The 22,031-nt window shown below is 45.3% G+C and overlaps 3 protein-coding genes and 1 non-coding gene across 4 annotated transcripts; 1 reads left to right on the forward strand and 3 right to left on the reverse strand.

Annotated features, from left to right (window-relative positions):
• Nucleotides 1-256: 256 nt before the first annotated feature.
• Nucleotides 257-2,185, reverse strand: LOC100842055 (cellulose synthase-like protein D2). The gene is made up of 3 exons (XM_003575185.4): nt 1,942-2,185; nt 1,776-1,842; nt 257-1,417 (listed from the first exon to the last, which is right to left on the reverse strand). The coding sequence occupies exons 1-3, from the start codon at nt 2,017-2,019 to the stop codon at nt 495-497; spliced, it is 1,068 nt and encodes a 355-aa protein (XP_003575233.1). The 5' UTR covers nt 2,020-2,185; the 3' UTR covers nt 257-494.
• A 3,346-nt stretch (nt 2,186-5,531) lies between these two features.
• LOC100842363 (protein NRT1/ PTR FAMILY 6.4) lies at nt 5,532-9,286 on the reverse strand. Its single transcript, XM_003575186.4, has 4 exons — nt 9,080-9,286; nt 8,664-8,990; nt 8,035-8,585; nt 5,532-6,606 (listed from the first exon to the last, which is right to left on the reverse strand). Exons 1-4 carry the CDS (start codon nt 9,080-9,082, stop codon nt 5,691-5,693), a joined length of 1,797 nt encoding a protein of 598 aa, XP_003575234.1. The 5' UTR covers nt 9,083-9,286; the 3' UTR covers nt 5,532-5,690.
• A 23-nt stretch (nt 9,287-9,309) lies between these two features.
• On the forward strand, nt 9,310-19,256 carry LOC112271698. The gene is made up of 4 exons (XM_024461463.1): nt 9,310-9,482; nt 9,633-9,697; nt 17,387-17,728; nt 18,997-19,256. The coding sequence occupies exons 1-4, from the start codon at nt 9,346-9,348 to the stop codon at nt 19,254-19,256; spliced, it is 804 nt and encodes a 267-aa protein (XP_024317231.1). The 5' UTR covers nt 9,310-9,345.
• On the reverse strand, nt 11,077-11,322 carry MIR5281B (microRNA MIR5281b). The gene has a single exon (NR_127131.1). It is a non-coding gene; the product is annotated as a microRNA MIR5281b (primary transcript).
• Nucleotides 19,257-22,031: the final 2,775 nt, after the last annotated feature.

The following is a 22,031-nucleotide window of genomic DNA, read 5'->3' on the forward strand; positions in this document are numbered from 1 at the left end:
TGTTGTCTTGACTCTTGAACATGATCAGGAAAAGTTACTGCTGTATTTTGAGCAACCTGAAACATTAGCTCAAAGATATCTTGTAGAAAATACCACGAAAAAACAGAATTGCAACTAAGCATTTAAGCTCAACTAATCCACAAATAGAGACATTTGTTCCTAGTTTTCATACTACCAGACAGATTTACGATTTAGTACTGATTAAACACTTGCTACTGGTAGATACAATTGAATAGCAGCATCAGAATTGAGAATGTAAGAAGTAAAACGGCAAACACCTTATTTAGCTGTATTGAACTCCCAAAACATAAACAACAGGTGTCCTCTCAGTAAAATATGCATCATATCTAGAAAACATTCTATTGAGATTCAACACCTATGCTGATATTCACATTTCTTTATATGAGAAAACCAAACAACATAAGTAGCATACACAACAGTACCATGCAAAGAGAAGGAACTATTGACACTTAACTAGGCCATAATCTGCAGATCTAGTAGCGTGGCCCCATACTACAAGAACGGGACAGGCGCATCTGCACTAAATTCTCTATCTCTCGTCCAGCTTCTCCACCTAAGGGCGTTGACTTGTACTGATTCCTGCACCCAGGGCAACGTGCATCCGCCTCAAGAATCCTCTTGTGGCAGAATAGACAGAGATGAAATCCACAGGGGCACGGGAGGAAACTAGAATCCGTTGGATCAAGGTCCTCATAGCATATAGGGCAGGACATCTGGAATGAGATGATACTCTTCTGTGCGGCCCCTATCCCCATTCCAACCCAGCAGTTGCCCATGCTAGATGGGAAGCTGACCTGCTTAGAGAGACTGGGCAAAGTATGTGGGCGGAAAACATCATCTGGGCTCCAAGCTCTTGTCTGGCTCTTGATTGATTCTGGCCTTGTTGATGCACGAGCAGGCTCCGGGGAAACCACAGGTGCAGCTGGTGGTGCCTCTGGACCTAAATCCTGGTGATTGTTGTTGTTATCAAATGATAGGGCATCCGCAACTGCCTCCCAATCATCTAGAACATCCTCCTCCTCCTCCTTCTCCTTAGTGCCACCACCAGTTCCCTCATCTTCCGCGTCACTCACACTCCGAGAGCTGGACCATGCACTGCTACCACTGCTGAGGCTATGGATGCCACCACTTCCAGAGCAATGCTTCTGCTGCATGCAACGACCAGTGGAGTTGTAGAAAACAGGGCTGTGCATCGGGGAGTCAGCATCACTACTACCAGCCTCCTGGTTAGCAACATCAGCTTCCTCCTTGTTCTGCTCTGGCTCCTCTGTCCGGGTCTGTGTCTCTGCGCGCCGGCGAGGAAGGGGAGGGTGTGGAGAGGCAAGGATCGGTGACCCAGAGTTGGCCCCTGCTGCTGCTGGGGAAGACACGGCCTTCACCTCCTTCGCATCCTTCACTAGACAAAATCCAAACAGCAGATTGATCAGATTCCGAGTGAATGGTCAACACATGATTGGATTTTCCCACCCCAGTTCCCAAACACAATGAAACACATGAAAGGGGGCGATAAGATCATACATGCTGAATCAATCACAAATAAAGATTGCAGGTTTTCACACGACAAGACAAAATTGGTAAAAAAACATCGCCTAACTAATCCGTAAGCAGAAACCATCAAGGGCAGCACAGTAAAACAAATTCGGAATCAACTTCAAACCAAGATCCCAACTATTCCAGCCAGATCATCTGAATCGAACAATAATTGTTGAACGGAGATAAGAGAATCAAATACAGGGAAGAGTGCGAGATCAGACCTTGCGACAGCCACTGCTCCCGGCGCACGTCGAGCTTGCTCTGCTTCAGCTTCGCCGACCGGTTCCCCTGCGGATAACACCACCCGGACCAACGGATCAGCACGCCACACCACACAATCGGAAACACCCTAATCCAGATCGAATCACAGGTATCGGCCCCCCTTACCCGCTTCTTCTTCGGGTCGCGCGCCACTGCCGCGTAGGCTGGGGAGGACGCATCGCTGGCCATGGCGTCGTGTCCCATCTCTCTGATGCTCGATTCGCTGGTGCAGCACACCACCTTGCTCGCCGGAGACTCGCACAACCTCGCCGGTGACGCGGCGCCAAGAGAAGAAGTAAACCCTAGATGAGGCGACGGAAGCGACGGAGCGGAAACGGGTGCGGATAATATCGACGCGGAAGAAAATGAGTTAATGAAGCAAAGGGAAATGTTTTCTGGTGTTTTAACGACAGCCGGAGGACGAAGGAAGGGAAACGAGATTACGAAACTGCCCTCCGGATTGGGGAGAGAGGTAGTTGGAATATCGGGGTTAGTTTGGGAAGATGAGAGCAGATCTGGGCCGTCGAGCTTATACGATCGGTGCCGTTCATGCAGCCGTGAGCGGCGCCGCGTTTACAACGCACTACACCACCACACGGGGCAGCAAAGATACGTTTGTTTTTGTCCAAGAAAAATTATGTCACGGTGGCAAGGGAGAGACAGTGTGGTTCTAACGAAAAAGAGAGAAGACCATGCCAGCCCGAAATGACTCCGGGCTGTGGTGGATCCAAAAACAAGATTTATGTGGGTGCAATACCTTCAAATTATCTAAAACTCATATAAGTGTTTCTGCAAACACTGATAGGTATAAGGGTGTTTTTAATATTTTTTGTGGGTTCATCTGACCTCTTTTACTTACAAGTTGATCCGTCACTGATTTCAGGTGAAACACTCAATTTAAAAATTAGAGGTAATCGTACCCGTAGCCCAACAACATGAGAAAAGAGAGCATTTTAGTCCAACAAGTTGATAAGTAAGCAGAGGCTGCCGACGAGGGACCTCGCCCGCTCAATCTTGTTGCGTCTGCAAGCCATGGTGTGCCATCGTCAGTGTCCCACCCTTCCGGAGCCTCCACGGCAAGGCCAGCCACATCGTCTTCGGCTCCGCCGGATAAGAGACCCACCTCTACGTCTTTATCCTTGTTTGTTGATACTCCATTTTGTTTAGAGATGATACTTCATACATCTAAATTGGAGTACTTCCTCCATCCAACAAAGGATGTCTTAATTTTGACTAAATTTGAACGCATCTATACACTAAGTCATGTCTAGATACATCCATATTTTGACAAATCTGAAACATATTTTGTTGGACAGAGAGAGTATTAAAGAGTAGTAACTAATCTGAGCCCTTAGATTAAAAAGAATGAATGGTCCAAATTAATTTTGGGGTGCCGTAGAAGAGCTCGTATCAGTCAAGTACTCCTAACAAGAAATATGAGTGTTTCAGTGTTTGCAATTGCATAAATAAATGTATTTAATACCACCGTACGGGTATGGAAGAAAATGAAGAAGTGTTGTATCTATCATATATGTACTGACAGGATATGGAAGGAAACAAAATGATGAGTATAAGATGTCATAATTATGAGTGCTAAATCAACATTCCTTGAGGAGGACATGTCATAGTTGTGAATGCTAAATCAACATTCCTTGAGGAGGAAATGTCATAATTGTGAGGGCATGGATTTCAAACTTCCTGCCCTCGTTTATTGCATGCATGGACGGTTCAAACTTCCATCTTGTGCATTTATTTAGTTATTCCGTGCATGGATGGTTCAAACATCCTTCCCACATTTATTTAGCCTTTCCGTGCATATGGTATTCAAACTTCCTTCCCGCGTTTATTTGGCCATTCAAGTCTTTCTTAGACAGCACGTTACATGTAAAGAAATGACGTGAAAGATCTAAAACTGTATGACATAAACCCTACATCGTCAAAATTCAAGAAACACAACAAATCATAAACAAGAGAAGAAAGATGATTCATATGTACGACAAAACAAGATAAGACATGGATGCCGTCTATTTATCCAAATCCTTTGATCCAACCAGTGACATCAACTTATTCATAAACTTTTCAAGACATCAAACAACATAAACATGGATTATTAGAACTCCTTCGTTCCTCTGTGGATCAACCATTAACGGTGGCTCTGGCTCCACCATCCTCGACATCGATCCCTTCGTCCCTCCTCACGGGATAGACGACATCAGTGGTGCCCTCGCCAATGGATATGCCACAACATTTCTCCATGAGAGATCTCATACCATCTCCAGCGCCAGCGAAGCATGAGCAGCAGTTGACGCACGTTCTGCGTGCGATGGCCATGGATGCGACCGTGATGAACACAATGAAGGTGAGTACCATGAACAGCGGCCCGGAAGAATCGTCCGGAGTCGATCCAACACCAGAGCCTGGCGGTGGCACCAACAATGTTGGTGGTGGTGATAAGACTGACATCTCTCTACTAGGTAAGAATTCTGCCTTGTGAATTTTGAGTGAGCTGCCTTCCAGGCTAGATACTTAGGGCCAATTTTTTTCGACTTACTAGACCAGCTTCTCCGAGAAGCTGTCCTCCCCTAGTTTCCTGAAGAAGCCGCCACCTAAATTTGATTAGGCTACAAAATTAGTTTGGTCTAAACTACTTTAGATGCCAAGCTAAATCAGAAATGCGGCTGCTCCAGGAAGTTAGACGAGGGCAGCTTCTGGGAGAAGCTGGTCCTAAAGCCTTAGAGCCTTAAAAAGAAACCATCGGGGGCAAAAGAGTGAGGAGAAAATTAATAACTTTTTATCAGTAGCATATATATTTTTGCTACCAAATAGTAGTCACACTTTGCGTGTAACCATCAATATGGTTTTGTCTGGGTGCATTTTCAGTGTGAAGTTTTTCGGAAAAGGAGGCAGAAGAGCTTGGACGTGGAAACAGATATTGTTGGTGTACGAATGCTTTATTGCTTGCAGTACATACATCCAAGTAAAACCAAGTGCCTGCATGCCTTGGTGGCAGCAAACCCAAGAGTTATCTTCCAACTTCTGTTGTTTTGATTCAACAACTTTATGGCAGAGAAAGGATTTACGTTACTGTTGGATGGATCATGCCTTCTCTCATCAGTTTCGGGAGAGTTTTGGGCCAGGTCGTCAGGCCCCAGGAGTGAAAGGGAATTCGGCTTCGGCCAGGAGGCTTTCGCATGATTTATTTATTTTCGTTTATGTACCTCGGTCTAACAAAATATGTTTCAACTTTAACTTAAATTTGACTTCTCTCATCAGTTTTGGGAGAGTTTTGGGCCAGGTCGTCAGGCCCCAGGAGGGAAAGGGAATTCGACTTGGGCCAGGAGGCTTTCGCATGATTTTTTTTTTCCGTTTATGTAACTTGGTCTAACAAAGGATGTTTCAACTTTAACTAAATTTGAATGCATCATCTATACACTGAGTCATGTCTAAATTCATCAAAATTTTGACAAACTTGAAACATCTTTTGTTGGACGGTTGACTCAAATTTGCCTAAAACGGATGTATCTGTGCATGCCTAAAAAGTGTCTAGATACATGTAATAGAAAGTCATTTAATATGAAACGGAGTGATGATAATTTTGATCCACTGGATTGGGCGGGTCCCGGGCCTTCGCCCTTCTTGTCCTGGCCCAGGGCCGGCCCCAGACTCACCTGAACTCAAACAAATTCCTTAGCACCCAAAGTCCTGAACACTTCGGCTAGCAGACAGAATAACCGAAGCAACAGATCGCCGGGCAAACATGGGGTGATAAAAATGTCATGCGGTACCAACAACCAGAGGTATATACAAGATATACGTATATACAAACCGCTCATTTATGCATATTAATTCTACGACTTTCACTCTCTAGCTAGTCTCTACACATCCATCCCTTCAACGTTCTCCTTGACCACGATCATGTCGTCCATCTCCTTTCCGCTGCTGCCGCTGTCCTCCCCTGCAGGCGCCACCACGGCCGACGTGCTAGGCTTGTACTCGTGGCCCCTAGCGATCACCAGGAACACGACGAAGTTGACCACCCCGAGCAATGCCAGCATCCAGTAGAAGAGATCAAGCCTGCCGGCGTCCAGGTCGTTGGGCAACCAAGCGCCCCTCGTGACGGCGTCCACGACGAAGACGAGGAAGCTGCTGAGGAAGAAGCCCATGGAGAGCGTGACGAGGAACAGGCCCGTGCTCATGGACTTCATTCGCTCGGGCGCCTCCCGGATGAAGAACTCCAGCTGCCCAACGTACGCGAACGCCTCGCCCGCGCCCACCAGGAAGAACTGCGGCACCAGCCAGAACGCGCTGACTGGTGGAGAGGCGTGGTCTTTCACGGCGGCGTGGCGGCGCATCTTCTCGACGAGCGCGGCGACGGCCATGGCGGCGGTGGAGAGCGCGAGGCCCGTGCCGACCCGCTGGAGCGAGGTGAGCCCCTGCGGGCGGCGCGTGAGGCGGCGGGCGAGCGGCACCAGGAGACGCTCGTTGAGGGAGGTGAAGAGGAGGATGGAGAGGAAGAGGAAAACGGAGAGGGAGCCGGCCGGGACGACGAATGAGCCCAGGCGCCGGTCCATGCGGGTCGCCTGCTCCACGGAGAAGGTGGTCATCTGGGAGTAGACAGTCCAGAAGAGGATGCAGGTGGACCAGACGGGCAGCAGCTTCACCACCATCTTCACCTCCTCCACTTGCGTCACCGTCGCCGTCGACGTCGTCGTCTGCTCCGGCTGCTGCTTGCTTGGAGGTGGCGCGCCCAGCTGGTCGGCCTCGTCCACCACCGCCGCTTTGTCAAGGCACCTGCATTGTTCAGTGCGTATATGGTCAAAATAAGTCCACCAATTTCTCACGCACAACGATGCCACAAAATAAAGACAGATATAAGTGTTCATTTTTCTTGAACCAGTTTAGTGTACAGAGATTGGATGAACATCATACAGAGCGAAGAAGCACTAATCGAGGGCCCGGGCCGGGTCACTGTCTATATGTTTACGTGTTGGCAAGTGGAATTAGTGATTGATTATGATTCCAGTTCCAGGGTGTGACTGGCACGAAGCTCTGTTCGTTCAGGAAATCATACATGCAAAGCTGTAGTCACGCATATTTTCGGAAAGAAAAGAAAAAAACTTCTGATTTCATCTGCCCTAGGCCAGGAGGCCAGGACATACATAGCCAAGCCGCCCTCTGAAGTCTGAAGACTCGAGCTGCCGGAATTTAATTCGCACCAACCCGACATCCGTAAATGTGGCCTCGCTTGATGCCAATTTCGGATACACCCATGAGATGTTTGCTACCTTTGAGATTTGGCAGCTCGGGAGTCCCGTCGCGCCCATCACCTCACCGCGCGCGGGCTTTATTTCCTTCTCCGGCATGATTTGCTTAATCTTGCGTGTTGTTACGATTGCACAACGAAAGGAACCGGGCACTGGCAGCTCTTTTTAGTTGTCGCTTCTCTCATACGTCAATCTCAGCCTCGGCCCCCGACATGACACGGCCACAAGCACGTGGCGCGCTCGTGCTAGCAATAGACTTGTGCTGAACTCGTTCTCAAATAGACCCAGCTGTCCGTGCTAACCATGGGAAATTTATGTGGCTAAGACCGATGCGAGCAATATCCTATTTCATGTTTTTGAAGGCAACAATATATATCTTCCAAAGAAAATGATGACCGAAACAACGATAGTATCGATCAGCAGCCACATGCAGATGATCCTTTTTTTTTTCGAGGACATTATGATCCTACTCGAACAGCAGTACTGGTACTGGCTATAGTAGCATATCTTCGCAGCATATCTTCGGCCTCCGGCACTTCGAGAAAATGGCCTGTCCAGTACGTATTATCATTGTCCTTGTGTGTACCGCGCGCTAAGATTTGTACTACACATATATATTGTGATGCGTCACCACAACCAGAAGATTATTTTAACCTTCCAGCTATTTTCTGGACAGCACCACGTACAATTCTCACTGCATCACCGCAAATTATTTACTCAGTTGTCTCTCTAAATTCGAGATTTATTGTACTGTCCCTCATGCGGATGCATCATGCATCACAGGTTCAGCGCCGCATCGTCGAAGAGATTCAGATGCGACGACTAAACGGGGGATCACTTATCGTCACAGGTTCAGAGGCTTGCGTCGTGCGTCAAGACAAGCCAGCCAACTCACGCCTCGTTGCAATTAAACGGGGGATCAGTTACTACTACTACTCCAGTTGCTATGACATACCTGAGCCTGTCAGTGTAGGCCACCTTGGCGGTGTGGAACCCGTTGAGGTCGCCGGCGTCGGCGGGGAGCGGGAGCTTGCGCTTCTTCCAGGCCGCCCACAGCACCCAGCCGATCACCGTGAGCGGGCTCCCCTGGGGCCGCCGGTACCGGTACTTGGCGGTGCCCGCGAGGAGCACGGCGACGCCGAGCGCCATGGCGGCGGCGGACACGCCGTAGCCCACGCCGCGGCCAACGTTGTCCTGCACGTACACCAGCACGGTGACGGCGAAGAGGGAGCCCAGGCTGATGCAGAAGTAGAAGCGGTTGAAGAAGAACACCATGGCCCGCTCCTCCCTCGGGTCACGCCCGTCGAACTGGTCGGAACCGAACCCGGACACGTTCGCCTTCAGCCCCCCGGCCCCCGCCGCGGTCGTGTACAGGGCCGCGTAGAGCAGCGCCAGCTGCCCGCTGCTCGCGGGGACGCACTCCTGCTGCGTGCTCTGCCGCGGGTCCCCGCACGGCGGCGGGCGCATGCCCGGCACCGTCGTGTCCACCGTCAGCAAGCTCACGCCCTGCAGTTTCAGACTTTCCGTATCAATTTACATGTTCAAGAACCATTCATCGGTTGCAGAAGGGAACGCTGTTATTACCAAGGCGGCGATGGTGGCGGAGATGGCGATGGTGAGGTAGCGGCCGAGCTTGGCGTCGGCGAGGAAGCCGCCGACGATGGCGAGGAGGTTGAGGGTGCCCATGAAGTTGGTGACGATGTTGGCGGACTTGGCGTTGGAGAGGTGCAGCTCGCCCACCAGGTACGTCACCAGGTTCATGGAGATGCCCATCACGCACACCCGCTCCGCCAGCTCCGTCCCCAGGATCAGCCCGGCCCCCAGCCACCCGCCGGTCTTGGACTTGTCCACCGGGTTGCCGCGGAAGTCCACGGCGTCGTCGCCGTTGTCGATATGGCCGCCGGCAGATACCTGCATATTTATTTTTGCGTATACAACAGATTAGCAAAGTGAGCGACCGCCCGATTGTGTCTGTCCATGCACCGGCACTATGCACTTACCATTGTTGGTGCTGCTCGAAGCTGCTTCTCGTGTAAGAATGAGAACTGAGAGGGAGGAACGTTTGTCTGTTATGACTTATGAGCAAGGCTAGCTGAGAGGACGAGGGGAGAGTGCTTTATAGGGCTCGGGGTCGAGAGATTGGTTTTGAGATTTTTTTTCTCTCATTACTTTTGCACATTATTATCCCCTTTACTCACGATTTCTTGGTAGGGTGAGATGATCAGGACAAGAGGCAGGCAGAGACTGGAGTCTGGAGGATGTATATATGCTGCCCACGCCTTTGGCCGCGAGTGGACAAGTAGACGGTGACCTGGCAGGTTTTGTGGTGTGGTGTGGGGAAGGTGGCTTGGCACATCTGTGGGTGAAGGAGGATGATCCTCCGCTTTATGCTCGTTTAGGCAGGTAAGAGCAACGCAATCTTCAACTTGGCGAGAAGCCGTTTCAAAATAAGTCTATTGAGAAGCAATATTTCCATTCTTTACCCAACCTTAACACATAGGCAGAAGTCAAACAATTGTAGGATGCCATTTTGATACATGTGTGTGCTCATAGATGGACAGAGAGCGCCGGAGACTACTCTTTTCCACGTCGCCCCTTATTCCCACGGTTGCAGCCGGGTAAAGCTCGCTCTCTCGATTTTATCTATTCTCCGTCTCCAAACTACTCATTTGAACCCTTCGAATTCTTCCACCCCATACTCCTATGCTTCTAGTAGCATGCATGCACGTAGTTGGCGTTGCCTCTCACGGTGCTGCCACGGCCTCGCTTACCTAGTGACCCGTCCTTCGATTCTACCCACCATCTATCTTTGTTGCCCGCCTCAAGACACGCCATCATCAGTGTTGGCTTCATCCTGATCATTCATATATGTTCGGAAGCACAGGATCTCCCTTAACCTCCACCGATTCCACTACTCTTAACCACTTGGGTTTTGTCGCCTCCCTCGACTCCATTGTCGTTGTCTTGCCACACTAACTACCCCTCCAAGTTCGTCTACTTGGCTCGTCGTCACTCTCCCACTTCGTGAACAATCGTCCCCTCCTGACCCTGACTACTCGGTAGATTTTGTGCACCGCAGCATGGTGAGAAGAAGCAAGCAAATCCGAACGCAATCGGACGACTGCAAAATCGAATGCAGTCGTGAGTGGTTATAAAATCTTTCTAAAAATGCCTCTCTTCACGGCCAGTAGAGTCGTGGGTTTTGGATAACGAGCTTGGGTTATCAATGCTAGGCTTCGCTATTACTCCTTCCTATTTATATTATGTTTGTAGCTTTGCCCTAAGTCACTTTGATAGATGTGTGTGCTAATAGATGGAGAGGGTGTAGTCTTCTCCACCTCGCTCCTACTTCCCGCGTTGACGCCGGTGAGCGCCATGGGCGAAGCTCGCTCTTCGAATCATATCTCTTCTCCACCTCCATATTATTCTTCTGAACCCCTCCAGTTCTTCCACCCCTTCCCATGCATACTCTTATGCGTGTAGTAGCACTCATGTCATTGTCACTGTCTCTCACACTGCCGCCACTGCCTCTCTTACCTAGTGACCTCCGTTCAATTCTAATCGACATCTATCTTCCCCACTCGCTCAAGAGATGCCGTCATCGGTGTTGGCTCTATCCCAGTCATTCATATATGCTCGGAAGCATGAGATCTCCCTTAACCTCCAACGATTCCACTACTCTCAACCATTTGGGCTTTGTCGCCTCTCTCGGCTCCATTGTCGTTGTCTTGGGACACTAAGTACCCCGCCAATGGTCGCCTACCTGGCTCGTTGCCGCTCCCTGCCATGTTCTCCTCCTGACCCTGACTAGTCATGTGATTCTGTGCACCATGAAATGGTGAGAAGAAGAAGCAAACCCGAACGCAATGGGGCGACTGCAAAATTGAACGTAGTCGGGAGTGACTTATAAAATCTTTCTAAAAACATCTTTCCTCACATGCATTAGAGTCATGGGTTTCAGATAACGAGTTTGAGTTATGAGTGTTGGGCTTTGTTGCTACTACCTCCGTTCCTATTTATAAGATGTTATAGTTTTGAGTTTTATATTAAGTCAAACCTCTCAAAGTTTATACTAATATCAGCAACTTCTCAAATAAATATAAGATATCTATTGCAATAGATTTAATAAAGCTTGGTATAAAGTTGTAGATGTCGGTCGATTTACTATTATCTTGGTCAAGGTTTGTAGAGCTTGGTATATGACAAAGCCAGAACATCTTATAAAACTAAGGAAGAGAGTAGTATTTACCCTGTATTTTTTGTAAAGGGGGTCGAATGAGATGCTCCAGATATTTAAAGCTTTTTTTTTTGCCATTGTTAACACTTGAGTAGATGATACGGAGAGGTAAAACAAAGCACAAAAAGATCAGAATTAATGATCTGTAGGACACAGATGGGGAAGACGCTGCTGGTGATGTGCGCCAGAAGACAAAGACATCAACTGGACGTCTCAACGGCGCACGGGCACACGTTGTGGCCACCGCGGGGAGGCCGTCGTCGACGTGTGCGCGCGACCGCGTGGATGCACAGCGCCGCCGGCCCACACGCAAAAAAGCAAGACTATGGCTGCCAGGTGGCTCCAGAACTAAGGCCGCCGTTGACGCCGACGTGTCAAGTTTGGACTGGCCGGCGTGGGCCGACGTGGACATACGGTTCCTCCTGCGCGGCTGCAAATGTGCGAAGCGACGAGCTCCACCCGCCGATGGAGTACCAGTTGGAGAGACCCGGCTGGCCATGCATGTAGTTGTAGGCCATGGAGTTTCGATGCTGGATGTGGCGCTAGTGAATCGCAGCAAGGAAGCCAACGACCAAACACGTGCGTCCCGGTTCCAGTTTGCGTGGCAGCGTATTTTCGCAACCTTGGTTTCTTTTTTGAGGTGAAGCAATCTTGGCTTCTCATGGATCCGGTTGTGATCCATTTTTGGCACAACACTGCGGTCTTTTTCTCTAGCTTTTTGGTTCCATCTCTTGAGGTGTTGTGTCTTCTTTTTTTCTATACCACATTGCAAGGTTTTGGCTGCTTTACCTTAATGTCACGGTGGCACTAATTAGACGCAGGAGAAGCGTCAGAAAGATGCACATATAGCAGCTCCTTTCAGTAGACAAAAGCCATTAGGCCGGTATATATTTCGGTATGGATCAAGAATATAACTATACTTTCTCGAAAGGAAAAAAGGAATATCACTATTATATATATAACGTCTAGCCATTGTTCATGTGCAGCATAACTGAAAATGATTTTGTTTTAGCAGTATGAGTACAATGTTGTTTTCACACAAATTGTCTGCAAGAAAGCTTCACTAGCCAATCATGTTTAGGATTGAGAAGTCTACGACGCTCAAACTGTGTGACACTATGTAGCTAATCATGATTAGGATTGAGAAGCTTTACTGGTTTTATTTGGCAGCCAAGCCACGTGATTTAGAAATGAATTACGTACAGTGGGCAAAAGCCGGATCAAATCTTCTATCTTCCATGTCTAAGTATAAGCAACCCACAAGTTGATTTCTCTAAACATGCAAGAATGTCACATCATTACATAATTAATTTGTTCACACCTATTTAAAGGAAAACTCATACTTTTGCACATGCACGCATGTTACTTTTATCGAGTTATTCCCACTAAGTAAAGAATGTACAATTTTATTATACGTTTTCAATTCGTAATACTTTTTATGTTAACTAAAATTTTTCGTTAACCACAAAAGACAAACCGAGTGTTGTCGTTAACCACAAACAGACCATTTACAAAAAGAAAACGAAATAAAAGACAATTTCTTGTGTGGCAGACTGTCAGCCACGCGCGAGGATCACGAATTCCTCTTTTGCCTTCCGTGTGGTTCACTGTTTCTCTGCATGAATGAAGAAGCCCATGTGTCGATTGGCAACCACATGTGCGGATGTGCCACACGCGTGTGTCAAAGCCTCAAAGGCTCGAAGCTAGCCGCTGTCCTAGGCGTCAGCGTCATGCAAAGTCTAATGCTCAAACTCGGAGCGCCGGATTCACCCGATCTAGTAGTAGTACAATTGACTTACCTTTTTCGTGTGTTCGCTTGGAAGCTAGTAGATCGCTTGTTAACTTTTCTTGTTTGACGCGAAGAAGGTCCTCCAGTAGCACCTTCTTTTTGTCGTGAGTTGACTCCAGTTGGGAGCAAATTTCAGGTAGGAATGTTAAAAAAAGTCCGTTTGATTGTTATATACCAAAGCACAGGTCTAAGATCAGTTTTGATCTCACGTGGCACCGCGGTGCCGCTGTGTATGAGTGGGGCACGAGGTTCGGTGATTTTCTACGCCTGTGTGAGAAGGTATTTTTCTTTCAAACGGTAATGAGAGGTTTCTTCTCCTCCGTAGGAGCATAGGGAGTAGCATGCGAGTTGTAGATTGTTCCATAAATTTGATCAAATTTTAACAAATTGGACTTATGACAAAGTTAGAACATCTTACCCACTTTTGCATCCTAAAACATACTCCCCGATTCTATAAAATCTCACACTTTTGCACACATGTGTCTTGAAAATACAACTCTCACTATTAACTACACTACGAAATTTACAAGACCCAAAATAAATTGTATATTGTGTCAAATAACTTTTCAAGACCAACTTGCACGCACATAGAATTTTAAGCTAGTACCTAATATCCATATTTATAAAGTTGTTACTTGCTAAAAGTTTCAGAAATTTACTTATCCAAAAAAAGGCAACTTTACAGAAACTATCCATTTCCAAAGGGGACATGTTGGGTACGCTACGCTGCTGCAAAAGGCATACGGAAAGTTTTCACAAATTCTGGAAAAGAGAATCATGACGCATACGCCGTGCATTTAGTATGCCTCAAATTTTCATACCCAAATTCAATTCACAACTCAATAACAAAAATGAAAAAAAAATACTCACAATTAAATGTTTAAATTTGGAGCTATTCATAAAGCGATTTTTCTGTTTATCTAACAAAGCTGTGGATTCCCCTAAAAAAACAAAGTTGTGGATCGAATTTGGGTTTGAAATTTTGGCATGATACGTATGTTTTTTTTTCTTTCCGAAAAGGAGGATAACCCCGGCCTCAACATGATATGTCTGTATAGTGTCTATGTCTTGAATTCTTTTTGGAATGTTCCAAAGCTATTCGTATGTCTTTTCGACAGCCTATTTTGTTTTCGCACCTGCAAAGTATCTGTGATGTGTGTTCATGGGCGTTCTCAGATATTATCGACAAAGGAAAAAATAAATCCACAAACGTCATGCTCTAGGATTCCATCCAGTGTCAAGCGTAGCCAGGCCAACGTCAACGTGCCATGCTTCTGCCAGTCCTGAGTAATCTGTTTCGGTCGGAAGATATACGAGAGACGACTTGTGAGGATGCGACGCCGCGGAAAGAATTACTCGTACGTGGGATTTTCTCTCGCGCATCTGGGGCCAAAAGGATATCTGGATCGAGGTGACATAGCTTCATGACTAGTCTTCTCCGGTCCATGATAAGAACCCGGTTGTTAGTGTTTCTCCTCTCTTTTTTCTCTTTTTTCTAGTGAGACAGCGCGGCGGATAGAAAAATGTCTGTTTCAGTGCGCTACCACTATTGTACTATGACTGCATAAGCCGTTGAGTAGTGGACTTTGTACACATGCATGGGTGCGTGCATTGCATCTTGCTAGTTTGTGTATCTGTGCCGAACATGCTACTCCATAAAACCAGACGAAAAATTGTTTATTTGTTTGCAGTGTGCATCAAGGCATGCTTATCATAATTTCGCACAAGTTTTCTTATGTTCACATCTTTGTTTTTATTTTCTTCTTAGTAAATCGTTCCTTAGCTCCCAACATCAAATCGCTCCTATGCTGGAAAATTGATATCCCAAGAGGGCTTTGGTGCTCCGGACATCAAATCGCTCCTTCGCTCCCCATATCTCACGTGTCTCAATTCTCTTCACAGTATTTTTAGAGTTCTTTTACGGTACCCCGGGATGAATATGACCCATCCATTTTTTCTAATTTAACGGTTGATCTTGCATGGTACTCTATCCTAGAGTTTAGGAAGTACCATTTTAAAAAACCAGGGAGTACCTTGATATCAGGGGTAGAACAGTAATTACAACGTCAATTTATACTTATTCCTGTCAATCTATGCGTGCTCAAATTAAACAAAATAAAAATAACACTTTATAATTTGGCTTGCGGAGAAGAAGAATCGGCCTGTAAGTATTGATCGTCTGTGTATCAGTGTATGAATACAGGTTACAATTCCAATCCATAGTAACCCTAATTAATCTCCTAAATTTAATTGTAGATAACCATTGATAGGCTCCACCACTATGCTGTGACTCAATAATCGGGAGCAGGCAGGAACCAAAGTGCGCTGCGATCGCCGGCGAGCATAGAATCACGTGGAACTTGTGCCTAATTAACTGGCGAGTGGCCGAGCCAAGGTGAGGAGCGAGCGCAACAATGGCGGCGGGCCGGCGACGGCCTCGGCTATCCGTCAAGTCTATCCGGAATTAAGGAAAGACAAAATCAATCAAGATAAAAAGGTCTAAATTACCCCTGAAAATGGACGGCTAGATCTCTGAGGTACTCCCGACTCCGCTATGGGAGTACCAGGGTACTGTAAAATTTCTCTATTTTTATTGGGGGCATCTATTTCTCTTTTCTCATCATTTTATACTATATGAATTTTGCACGAATCTCAGTGATTTGATCGGATGGTTGTTAGGGTCGACTTAGAAAAGTTATTTCTCAGTCGACTTAGAAATAGCAAAACCGAATTTTATTCCCTTCTTGGAGGTTATCCTAAAGGAGGAGGCCTAATCATGATGTGTTCTTGAATATTCCAAAAACGGACACATTACCTATTCAGATCAGGTCGGCACATGCCGATAAGCATGTCTAATTTGGGAATAATATGATACCCACTCATCAGCTGCCATCAACGCATTCACGCATATATTAGAGTCAAACATGGCTGAAGCTATATTGAGGGGTACGTGGCACACATCTTTTGGTTGGTGCATGTATGGGTCTCCACCTGCTAGATAAAAGAATCGTGTGCTTTCCTCTCCAGAATCAGATCTTCTGTGTGTTAGATTGCATTTGCATTGGTGGAGGACAGAAAAATTGTGAGGTAGGACGAATTATTATCCTAACACTATGAGTTGATATATATATCACATTTAATATTTGGGTCTGGCTAGGGAGTGCTCGCGCACACCATCTGGCATAGGGAGTGCGTCCCGACCAGGTGCCGCCCGCTCCCGATAAGGAATCAACCCACGAGCCTAGAAAGGAAACTCCGCGCGCGCGCTCCCGTGATCAACTGCGCTCGTTCCTGGGTCGCTACCGCACGCGCTCCCGCGATCTGCCGCGCTGGCTCCCTTGAGAATAAACTAGGCTAGGGTTACGTGGACCACAATAGCAAACCAGGGTTTGCCCTCAGGTACCGTGGCCCTTCTTCCTCCCTTTTACCTTTCCCCATCGGGTTCCCCATCGCCCCCATCCCCCCAGTCCCCCATGATCTCAGATCTACTTTTTCGATTCAACGATGGCAGATCAATATGAACGATAAAAAAGCAACAAACAGGAAGGGGGGTGAACAGGAAGAGAATCCAGTAGAAGTTACTACGTACAAGATCACAGGTCAGTTTCAAAACTACCATCAATTACAACCAGAAGCAAGTATGGCTACAACATGTGAATCTCCTTCACCAAGGAATTATAATCTGCCATGTTTTTCATAAGCTAGGTTCTAAGCAACGTAACTTGATCTTGATCCAACATCAATAAGAAAAGTAACTTGATCTTGATCAAAAAGTAAGTAGCAGGAGCAAGAAGCAGGTCACAACTCCATTAGAACTCCCAGTACATGACTTGTCACTAGAACTTACTGATTCCAAACTCCGGTTAGCCTTTCAGTATAAACATTGCGCAAATTCATATTCTGAACAGGAAACCTTTCCTGTAAAAAAAAGACAGATCTCAGGTCAGTGACAAAGCTAGCAGAAATTACAACCAGAAGGAAGAAAATATGACTACATCATGTGAATTTCCATGACCAAGGAAGTAGAATCTGCCATGACTTTTCATAAGCTGCTAGATTCAAAAACCATTGGGTTGAAACAAATTATGTCTAACATACATCATGTAAATTTACAGATCCACCGTCAATAAGCGAAGAAACTTGATCTTGATCCAAAAGTAACTAGCAGGTCACAGCTCCATTAGAACTACCATTACATGACAATTCACTAGAATTTACAGATTCCAAACTACATCAGAAACTCAGAAACTCCATTTGATGTAATTTTTGTTGAACATGCAGATATGGATTTGAATCTTCCTCCTGAAGGTTTTGATGAGGAAGAAGGCGAAGTTTGGATGCATGCAAACCAGGTTACCATGGCAGGTACTTGTACTGCACAACCCAGTGAACCAATTATGCATGAAGTTCAGTTCAACATGAAAGGCTATGCTACTGCTACTGCTACTGATAACGCACAACCCAGTGGACCAATTTTGCATGAAGTTGAGTTGAACATGAAAGCTGTTGCTACTGCACAACCAAGTGATGCAAGTTTGCATGAAGTTGAGAAAAACATTGCAACTGCTGCTACTGCACATCCAAGTGGACCAAGTTTGGATGCAGATGGTCCATCCCACAGAAGTAACAACACGATATCGATGCCTGAAACGAACTCGTGGAAAACAAACTCAAGCAATGAACCTTCTAGTGATGACGAAGTGAATTCGACACCAAGCAGGCAGAATTCCCCACAAACTCCTTTCCCTTCAATGACTTTTGATTCTTAGCAGGAGGCTAAGTTTCATTACAACAAGTATGCCAAACATGTTGGTTTCTCAATAAAATGCATCACTTCTAGGAAATCAGCTTTAGACAACGAGAAGGACAAATATCTCTTTGTGTGCAATAAAAATGACAGGAACAACAAAAAGATCAAAGAAGCCCCCTTGGTGAAGAAAAAAACCCGCAGTAGAACAAAACGGACAGATTGCAAGGTTAGGCTTCGAGTAAAGAGGATGGGTACCAAGTGGGAAGTAACTTTTTTTGAAGAGAAGCGCACACACACGAGTTGATAAAGAAGTTTTCTCTGAAGAAATTCCTGAGGTCACATGGGAACATCTCAAAGGAAGAGAGAGATTTCATTAAGTTGCTCCATGGAGTTAACCTATCTTCTGGAAAAATAATGCATTTCATGTCTGAAATATATGGATCACGAAAGAATGTGCCTTACAATACAAAAGATGTTTCTAACCTGAAGGCAACATTCAATGAATTGGAGCACGTTGGGGATATGGGACAGCTGCTAAATCACTTTGATGAAATGAAAAAGGAAGATCCGGCTTTCTTCTACAAACTGAATCTTGATCATCACCACCGCGTTGAGAGTTTGTTTTGGGTGGATGGCGCAGCTAGGACGGCCTACGAAGTGTACAATGACTGCTTATCCTTCGACACAACATACCTGACCAATATGTATAACATGCCCTGTGCTCCCTTCATTGGAATCAATAGATACGGGCAATCTATTCAACTTGGTTGTGGGTTCCTTAGAAACGAGCGCATCGACAACTTTGTTTGGTTGTTCCAAGTGTTCTTGGGAGCAATGGAATTTTTGCAGCCCAAAACATCATCACGGATCAAGACATAGCTATGAAGAGTGCAATTGCATAAGTGTTCCCTACAATAGTCCACAGAAATTGTAGATGGCACATCATGAAAAAAGCGCAGAAAAAGTTGGGGAATTTCAGGACTAAAAGGGAACAACTTCGCAAGGAATTCAACAGTGTTCTTGACTGCAACACGACACCCAATGAATTTGAACAGAGGTGGGCAGAAATGACAGCAAAATATGATGTTGCAGAAAACACTCATTTGGTTGAACTCTCATATGAGAGAGTGCTTTGTTCCAGCCTACTTCAAAGACCACTTCTTCCCGTTCCTCCAAACAACTGCCCGCATCGAAGGCTTCAATGTTGTTCTTAAAAAGTACGTGAATCCTCACAATAGCATCTTCCAGTTCTTTCTTCAGTACAAGAAACTACAGGAAAGTATCGAGGTAGCAGAAGATGAACAAGAATTTGAAGGAGAGGACAAGATTCTAAGGCCTTGGTCAGATTATCCAATGGAGGAACAAGCTTTGGCTGTGTACACTAGACCCATTTACTTGTGATTTAGAGCGGAGCTAAGGAAAATTACATCCTACAACGTGCAGCACGTAGGTGGATATATGTATGAGGTTGTGCCAATAAGAGGGTATGTTTTTGGGTATGGTGAGAGGTCATATACAGTGGAAGCAAACATGGTTGAGAAGACATACAATTGCGAGTGCTCGAAATAAAAAGAGACGGGATGCTATGCTGTCATGTGTACAATGTTCTAACAAACATGGGTCTGACGGATGAAATACCAGGCAAGTTGTCCAGAAAAGACATGAGACTGATTAGATATGGCAATCTGTGTCAAGGATTCACAAAGATTGCAGCAAACGCATCAACTTCAGACAAGATAACAGCTATCGCTAAGAAACACATGGCTACAATGGAGTTAGATGTAAATGCCGCAAGAAAAGCTGCTGCTACTGCAAGCAAGAAAAAGAAGGAGACACAAAATTCTGCTCCTACAAGTGCGGAAAATCAAGCTGCAGAGGCCGTTGATGAACAACAAACACAAGATGAGAAGGTTCTAGACCCACCCAGCACAGTAACGAAAGGAAGACCGGTTTCAAGAACAAAAAAGTCGGGCCTAGGGATAACAGTCACATGCCCTAATGAATGCAACATGTGTTGGTTCACGAGAACATACTTCAGCAAAGTGCTGACTGAAGCTACTTCAAGAGAAAGAGAAGGACCATATTCCTCATCATGTGTAGATGCATGGAAAGAAATTGAGATCGTGTGAATGATTGGTTGTATTTTCTACCTTTAGTCGAAGTAACTATCTACCTTGGACATGGTGCTCAAATTTCTGTAGTTTTGAAATTCTAAAGTGGACAACATGACTTGTTTTTGTTGAGAAGTTACCTTTATGTTGTTCTGGTCAGATTTAAAACTTGTAGCTTTGCCACTTTATCTTGTTCTCAGGACATTCGAGCCACTTCTTCAAAAAAAGCATCCTTATTTTGTACGTATCTTGCTGTCTGAAATTGAGCATCTTGCGACCATCCCAGGATTCAATGAATTGGAGCATGAAGTAGCCACAATCATGGCTGTGTAGTTTGAGAACAAAAAAATGGATGTTACTTAATGAAGTTTATACCTTAATGAAATATAACCCAAACTAAACAAGTCAGAAAGAATGAATTGCCAAGTAAGCAAGAACTTACAGGTTCTCTTCCATTAGAGTAGCTACATGTACAATAGGGTACGACATTACATTTATGCGTGAGTCCTTGCATGCTTGACCCCACATATACTTAACCGACGACACAAGACCATTCACAGCTTTCATTAACTTTGCATATCCTTCGGATCTCAAAGAATACATAACTTCAAATCTCTCGGCCTTGAGATTGAGGTTAATGAGGAAATAGTGTGCTGACTTGTGCTCTCTATCTTTTGATAGCTTCCGAAGAGTTGGGAACATTATCTGAATCGATAAAATCACAAGAAGGTTTGGTTCAGTGTTCAATCATAGAAAACAAGGTATTGGCAGTAACTAGAAATAAAGAATTGTCCATAAAAAACTCACTTGTTTTTTTGTGATCAAGTCGATCACTGAACAGTCTATTCAACTCCTTATGCTTAAACATGTTCACCCTCAGGTAATACTGCATTTTAAATCCAAAATGAAAGAGATAAGAAACTCCAAGAAGGTTGAAATGTACAGGAAGTAACTATGAACATTTAAATTACTTCTAAGTAGAGTAGAATGTAATTCTAACATTGCAGTTACTTTTATAGATGCACTTAAAAGTAACTTCAACTATAGAAACTACATGTTATTAGATTGTAGAAGTAACAACCAGCATTGAAACTACATCTGGATAATAGCAGTTGGAAGCACAAGGATAAACTGAAGAAAAGATCGAAATCAAGTTGTGCACTGACTGATACGCGCAATGGGAATACTAGTTTCTTCAAAGGCGCCATTACCTTTGCAAAAACTTGAAGCGCAATCTCATAAATTGAATTGCTTAACTCACGAGCTACCCTGACCAAATCAGCAAGGTCATAAAGGTAGATGTAGCTGTTATCTATCACAATAATTTTCTCCATCATGAGATTTGATTTTGATTTAGCACCATGACGAACAATTTTGTTATACAATGCTACAATGGCCCTGGGAACCACAATCTAAGTATCCAAATCTTCATATGGAGATTTCTTAGCTTTGCCAGCCTTGATAAGTCTCATCTGATGTGGTGGTACTTTGCAAATTTGCTGATGTAGGACAATGGATTGAAGGATTAATGTGTATTTGTTCTTCTGAAATGACAGGAACATGAACCTCAACATTGGATTCCCCTGGTGCTTGATCTTCAATACTTGATGTAACTATCACAGGTTCATCAAAACAAGTACCAACCTCATGTAAAACATCTTTTTTGATTTCCCTGTATAATAGATGAAGGACCTGGAGGAACATCTTGCACATTAGTGCTATGTAAGCATGGTTCATCATCAAACCCCATGTCGAAAGGTATGAAGTCAATCAATTCTTGACGCTTCGCAGGATGACCGGATGCAACACTGTCAAAGTTCAACACCCTACACATGTTGTTCTTCAAAATTGAATCTGCAAGTTTGTCATCAACCATACAAGGATCCTGAATGTTTGAGTCAAAAGGTGTAATTGTTGTTGCTGCTTGGGCTGCAGAATCAACCCTTCCTATTGGATTGAATGGCATAATTGCAGATACTTCTTTGGTGGTGGGTGACGAGGGGTTACCTCGGCAATACCCAAACTAGAGGGCTTTCGAATAGGAAGAGCACGAGTGTGTTGGCGA

Source organism: Brachypodium distachyon, chromosome 3 (genome assembly GCF_000005505.3).
Source record: "Brachypodium distachyon strain Bd21 chromosome 3, Brachypodium_distachyon_v3.0, whole genome shotgun sequence".
Lineage (NCBI taxonomy): Eukaryota > Viridiplantae > Streptophyta > Magnoliopsida > Poales > Poaceae > Brachypodium > Brachypodium distachyon.